The sequence below is a fragment of the Acanthisitta chloris genome, unplaced genomic scaffold (genome assembly GCF_000695815.1).
Source record: "Acanthisitta chloris isolate BGI_N310 unplaced genomic scaffold, ASM69581v1 scaffold41177, whole genome shotgun sequence".
NCBI classification, from domain to species: Eukaryota; Metazoa; Chordata; class Aves; order Passeriformes; family Acanthisittidae; genus Acanthisitta; species Acanthisitta chloris.
In genome coordinates, this window is record NW_008683959.1 from 6,097 (window position 1) to 12,695 (window position 6,599).

Here is a 6,599-nt window from a genome sequence, read left to right on the forward strand (position 1 = left end):
GCTTCACCTCTTCTGGAACCACTTTGGAACATCTGAATTTCAGGAACGTAGCAAAAGGTCCAGTGTGAGAAACTTATTTGAGAGACTGAAATAAAGCAGCAATGGGGATAGCCTAACTAATATCACTGTGTTTTAAGTCTGCAGTGGGAGCTGAAATTTTGGCTTGTGTTATAGCTACAGATTGGATTTGGTTTGGGGGGATTTTTTTTTTTTTTAAGAGAACTGTTTAGTGTATTATGTGGGTATTGATTTAAACCAAATGTGTTGCTCCTGCATTTTTTTAATGGTGTAACTCCAGAGTTGATAACTATTCTTACATATAATAGTGTTCATACTCATTGTCATAAAGCCACAGAAAATTGATTTTGACTTTTAGGACAGATGAATTTGTGTTTTGAAGTGTTAGTTCTTTTTTTTGTAATGATAATGTCATTGGACACTAATTATCCTTTGGAATGAAGAGCTTGAGCTCATATTGCTCCTAAACCATTCATTCTTTGGCTGAGGATAGTTTATTGTGTCTTGGGATTTTTTTTTTTGCCCTTTTTCCCTATACTCCCTGAGAAGGTGCTATTAAAATTACAACATTGAACAGAATGTACAATTTTGGTTAGAATACAAGATAGACTAAAGATGAAATATTTGTGCCATGTGAGAAATCCATTCCTGACTTGAATCTTTGTCAGAACTTTTATTAACCAACTTGTAACATGGAGAGTCTTTTTGCTTTGAATATATTGAGTGATGTAGTGAAGGAGCTGTATGATTGCTTCAACTGATCAGTTAATTTTGTGTAACTAATACTGAGTGTGCTTCTCATCAGAAATATCCTTGGGAATCCCTCTCTGATAATTTACTGGTTGCAAGTTCTGCATTAATTTCTGTGCTAGAGCAGAGAGGGATGTCTCTGGGTCTGGGCAGGAGGCCTGGAATTCCAGAGCTCTCACCTTGGCTACTAACTCCCCCATCAGCCTCAGGCAGAATTTACTTACCCTTTTTTGTAGTTTCAGTTGCTGCACCTGTGAAAGGCAGACAATGCCTCCTTACAGGAATGTTTTGCAAATTATGTAGGTGGAGTTGAGGTCCTTCAAAGTGAAAAATCTCTTAAAAAAAAAAAAAAAAAAAAAAAGGCTTTAAGGTAATTCGTTGTGTAGCTCCCAGCCCAGTGCCTTGCTGCCATCCAGAGGCACCTCAGAGATCCTGTTCCAGGTCTGGCCCTGGTCCCGCAGTAGCTGATGTGTGTGCTGGTCGGGTCAGCTGGGAGCAAAGGGACAGCAGCCTGATCTGCCCCAGCTGTGGAGACAGCTGAGCAAATATTTTCATATCCTAATTGCTTGGGAAAATTATGAAGGTACTGATTAAAAAATATATTAACAGGACTGGGTTTTTTGTTGATTTGGGGTGGGTTTTTTTTGTGCAATAAACGCGTCTAGTTACAGTATTGTCTGTTTTTACTAGAACAAGTTGAAATCATCACAGAAGGATAAAGTGCGTCAGTTTATGGTCTTCACACAATCTAGTGAAAAGACAGCAGTGAGTTGTCTGTCTCAAAATGACTGGAAGTTAGATGTTGCAACAGACAACTTTTTCCAGAATCCTGAACTTTATATACGAGAGAGTGTTAAAGGATCATTGGACAGAAAGAAGTTAGAACAACTATATAACAGATACAAAGGTGAGTGCTCTGCATTTTAAGGCCTATTTCCTAGCTGTATGTATGATTCTTAATGACACTGTATTACTGCTGCTGTGCTCTTGTGCTGGGAAATCTGAACTGGCTCTTTCAGCTTTGTTTTTCTATGACTAATAATAGAAGTTAGAAGGGGAATGTAGGCAGGCTTCTGCTGCACAAGGATTACTTGCAGTTGCTTTATGTGCTCTGAATGTCTTTATATTTATACAAGGTTGAGGTCTGGAGCTGGAATTGTGTGTACAGTGAGTAATTGTAATGGTTAATGAGGATTTTGGGTGATTCTCCTGGGGAGAGCACATCACTCAGGACTTGATCCTGACAAAATGAAAGTTGAGTACCAGGAATGGGTTCTGCCTTAATTTTGCTTCGCCTTGTTATCAGGTAGTTACAAACTGTGTAATTGGAGACAAAGTATCTGTTATATAGCCAGTGTTCAACTGATGATATCCAACCACAAACGCTGAAGTGGGTTCAGTGCAGTAGAACGAATTCTGTGGTTTAGCGCTTGAAAAAACCCTCTGAAAATGAGTGCTGTGTTTTCTGTCAGTTCTCATGTGTGTGCATAATCCAAATACCATTTTCCTGAAGTCTTTGTTGGCTTGCGTTAGTAGATCTTTGTTAGTGCAGTTGAAATGTGAGCATCTCACTTCCAGACCAGATGTTGATTCCTTCGTGGAAAGAGGAGTGTTCCTGGCTGACTTGGAACCGGTAACAAGGCAACGTAACTTTCCCCTTGGAGGTTACCATGTCCCATCTCATGCATGCTGGTGGTGCCAGAAAATGCATAACACTACTGTGGGGGTAGTAGTTGATGGGCAGATTTGGTCATTGTATCCCTGCAGCTTGCAAATGGACACTGCAGGATTGGAACACAGAGCAGCAGTCTGACCAAAGATGCCAATAATTAAGTGTGCTGGGGGGAAAGAACCACTGTGCTCTGTATGGAATGAGTCAGAATATCTTGCATATTATTAGGCAGAAAACGAATGTTTGTGGTGCTTTTGTCTCTCAATGAAAATAACATGAGCTTCACTGTATGGGAGGCTTTATTGCAGTAACTGCCTCAATTGTTAAAGCTTTACCATTGAGAATGCTAGTTTAATTTTGTGTTTAAAATACTAATTTCTAAGGGCTGAGCCCAAAAATGGCTTCTTGAAAAATGTTTGCTTATCTTAAATATCCTTGTTGAATTAATTAGCTTTTTCAAATACCTGTTTTTCTTGACACTTACTTTTATATCCCAAAGATCCTCAAGATGAAAATAAAATCGGTATAGATGGCATACAGCAGTTTTGTGATGATCTAGCTCTTGACCCAGCCAGCATTACTGTGCTCATCATTGCATGGAAATTCCGAGCTGCAACACAGTGTGAATTTTCAAAGCTGGAATTCATGGACGGAATGTCTGACCTGGGGTAAGTGTTCAGTAAGTGTTAGACATTGACAGTGTGATCTGGTGTCCTATTTTGGGGAATTCTCAGTCATGTTGTCACTTCAGGCTTCAGAGGATGTGATCCATATCCCTTGTCTGCCTCTGTAAAAATGGATCTGCTCTCTGTGACCCAAAAAGGGGAGGCAGCTTGGAGTGCCCCTTGCCTTGGCTCTGTGAGCACTTCAGGTCCTTGTTCAGAAGTTGCTCACAGCTCAGTTGGGGAAAGCACAGGTGTTGGTCTGCAGCCCAGCATACCTGGGCTTCCTCTGCCCTGTGAGTGGAGTAGTCTTTATCACCTTTTTCTCAAAATCTTGTGGATTATCAATCTGTGTATCAGGTAACATATGCTAGTACACCGTGATGAACTGGCAACAAAGAACTGAAAAACTGTTGTAAGGTGCAGAGTCGTTAAAGCCTTCCTGGATTTTGTTTTGATAATTGTGTTCCACAAACGTTTTGTAGAGTTTTGTTTAAGTTCTGGCACAATGAATAATACAGGAATAAACATGCTTCTTAAAATGCAGATGTGACAGCATAGAAAAACTGAAGGCCCAGATTCCTAAAATGGAACAAGAATTAAAAGAGCCAGGAAGATTTAAGGATTTTTATCAGTTTACTTTCAACTTTGCAAAGAACCCGGGACAGAAAGGTTTAGGTATGTATTCTTAATCATAAGCCTTTGTGTTCATACATATGGGAAAAGACTGATTAAAGCAGTAAGTGAAAGTATTACTGTGATTCAATGAGTCTGAAAGAGAACCACCCTTGGGATAAAATACATCTCTCTGTTGTGAAAGATAGGTGTCAATATAAAGTGTTCACATGGATAGAAATACCTGCATCATTAATCCAGGCTACAGGATTTATGACAGAGGGTTTATTCTTTCACCAAGAGTGTGTGCAGTTCTCACTCAGCACAGTGGATTATGGTCTTACATTAAGACATAATTGCACCACTTAGAATTTGCAGCACTGAACAGATTAATTGAATTTTTACTCTTAGGATAAATTTAAGCTGTAAAACTGTTTTCTGTGTAAGCACACTTGTACAGTCTCTTTTAACACTAAAAATGCTTCCAAAACTCTTGGTGAAATAGAATTGGAATAGTACAAATGGATTACTATATCCTGGGCCTGGTGCCTGTTGTTGGGCTGTTCACAATAGGTATCTACTTAGAGCTTTTTTTTCCCCCCTCTCACCTCATTGAATTTTTTTTTTTCACCGTTTCAGAGCCCATATGCTGACTGTGGCTTTGGTTAGTGTAACAGGTGAAGTGGAAGAGTCACTTATTAAAAATAATTTTAGAACACCACAGTTCTGATGGAACTAATTGAACAAACTGTAACAACAAAAATGAGGAAACAAAAATTTCTTGCAAACAGTAATATTAAACAGTCACCATGCACATTCATGGGCATACAGTGTAGCTGAGATATTAGCCAGAACTAGGATTTCATGTTGCTGTAGCTGTTAGGTGCTTAACTTAACTCTTCTAGGGTTTGAGAATTAAAATACTGAAAGGCTGGTGGGTTCATCCTTAGCAGCTTGTGAATTTGTGTTTCCAGGATTAACATGCCCTGAAGTGGCTGTCACTGGCCAGCTGAGCCTTGTGCTTTACTTTTGTTATCTTTTATATATGGGCCAACTTTTGGCTTAAAATGAGTTTTGAAAAACACGTAAATAAGCAAAAGCTTCATGTGTGACTTTCATCTTTGTCCTTCTTTAGCATCTTTCAGTATCTTGTTTGTTGTTGTCACTTGGATTGTGAATTTCACCATCTTGAACAGCTAAGAGCACTGCTGAGCCATCTGAAAATACTTGTGCATGTGTGTAGCCAGATCTGAATCATGCAAATAAATGAATAGGCTGATTCTTCTTTCTTGTAGAAGGTCATATAATTTTTTTAGCTGTTACAAGAAGGAAAATGTGGACAGCAAGTGAATCGTGAGAAGGTACAAGTTAGGATACAGGAAATGTCAGTGTAGTGTCTGTGCTGCAATGTGAACTGTGGCAGGGTTTGTTCTTTGAGTCTTTTTTTATGGTTGCCATTGTAACATTCATGTGTTGTTTTAAATCTTTGAGCAGTTTTCCACAACAAAGGGCATTTTACAGAATCCCTGCAAGGTGGTAAAAATGAACTGACAAATTGCAATGATACCATCATTATGTGATCCTTTAAAATTTATTTCTCAAAGCTTCAGAATAGCAGAACTCTGATTTAGTGCTTGCCTTTTATTTTCCTCTCCATATTTCTAAAGTCTAAGGAAGACTTGCATTTCTCTTCTGAATCCTCTCCCAGTCCTGTATCGAAATGAATCTGTTGAGTGTCCCAGGTGGAACAGATTTCTGTAGAAATGGTTTACCAGGAAAACTAATTCCCTTGCTCTATTTCTCATTCATCATAAAGCTTCTTTATGCAGGTTAAGCTCTAACAGTGACAAAGACAAGTACAGTTTTCTCAGATTCATGTAGAATATACATAGTATAAGGTGGGTGTTTTGGTTGGTTTTGGTTTTAAGTTTGGTTCTGGAAGTGATGTAGAACTGAGCTTAAAATCTGGGTGCTCACCAGCCCTTTTGGTGTTCATAAATACACAGTTCTAGGCATGAGTTTGCAACAGGGCAGAATAATTCTGGAAACCCTGAAGCAAAAGAACAGTGGGAGAAGTACAGCGCTGCAAAGTAAGTGCTCCTAGTTAGGCAATTAATTTTGGTGTGTCTAAATAACTGCTTGTAGGAACTTGCAAATTGATTTTAATGTATAGTCATCTCTAATCTTGCAGACATTGTGCAGTGGTTCAGGCACAGTTCTGGAAATGCATTTCCTCTGCATAATTCCTTACTACTATGTAAGGACTGTGGATGTGTTAAAAGTTCTGTGATGTTTGCATATCATTGGAGAATACCTCGTAGCTGATTTTCATCTCAAACATTGTTTGCTTCTCTTGCATCTCTCTGGGTAAAACTCAAAATGGAGTATATATTTTGAGACTTTAATGTTTGATCCATGAGGACTTTCCTGAGTGTTCTTAGGCTTGCAAAACCCTAAAATTATATCTTTCACTTCCAATGTTGTTATTTCATAAACCTTCTTTAAAAACATGTAGTTTGTCCCAAGGCATTATGTCTTTGTGCTGTACATGTTTGGACTCACATAATGAGTTGAGGCTGCAGCATCCTGAGATTTGTTCTTTAACAGCCTTTGCTTACTCACGGAGTTATCTCAGAGCTGTATCAGCATGTCAGAATGCAGAGTTTGTTTATCATCTTTGTTTACAAACCACTGTACTTAGGCACTGATTTGATGGCTTTGCATTTTTGTCTGCATACCATTAATGTAGCACAGGGAAATAAAACTAATGTTCTAATCTGTTTCCTTGAGGAACTGATCAGCTTTGTCTGAGGTTTGTGTCTCTTAATTTTTAGAAAGACAGACTTCGTTTAAGTGCATGGTTTTGCATCTGAATCTCCTGC

General features: G+C 38.7%; 1 protein-coding gene across 1 annotated transcript in view; it reads left to right on the top strand.

The window, feature by feature from the left end:
* Positions 1-1,464: 1,464 nt before the first annotated feature.
* DCUN1D1 (DCN1, defective in cullin neddylation 1, domain containing 1) overlaps positions 1,465-6,599 on the top strand; it is an 8,993-nt gene continuing 3,858 nt past the window's right edge. The window contains exons 1-3 of the mRNA XM_009079108.1: positions 1,465-1,675; positions 2,940-3,108; positions 3,650-3,780. Coding sequence (XP_009077356.1) covers positions 1,501-1,675; positions 2,940-3,108; positions 3,650-3,780 — 475 coding nt within the window. The 5' untranslated portion in view covers positions 1,465-1,500. The remainder of the gene's footprint in view (positions 1,676-2,939; positions 3,109-3,649; positions 3,781-6,599) is intronic.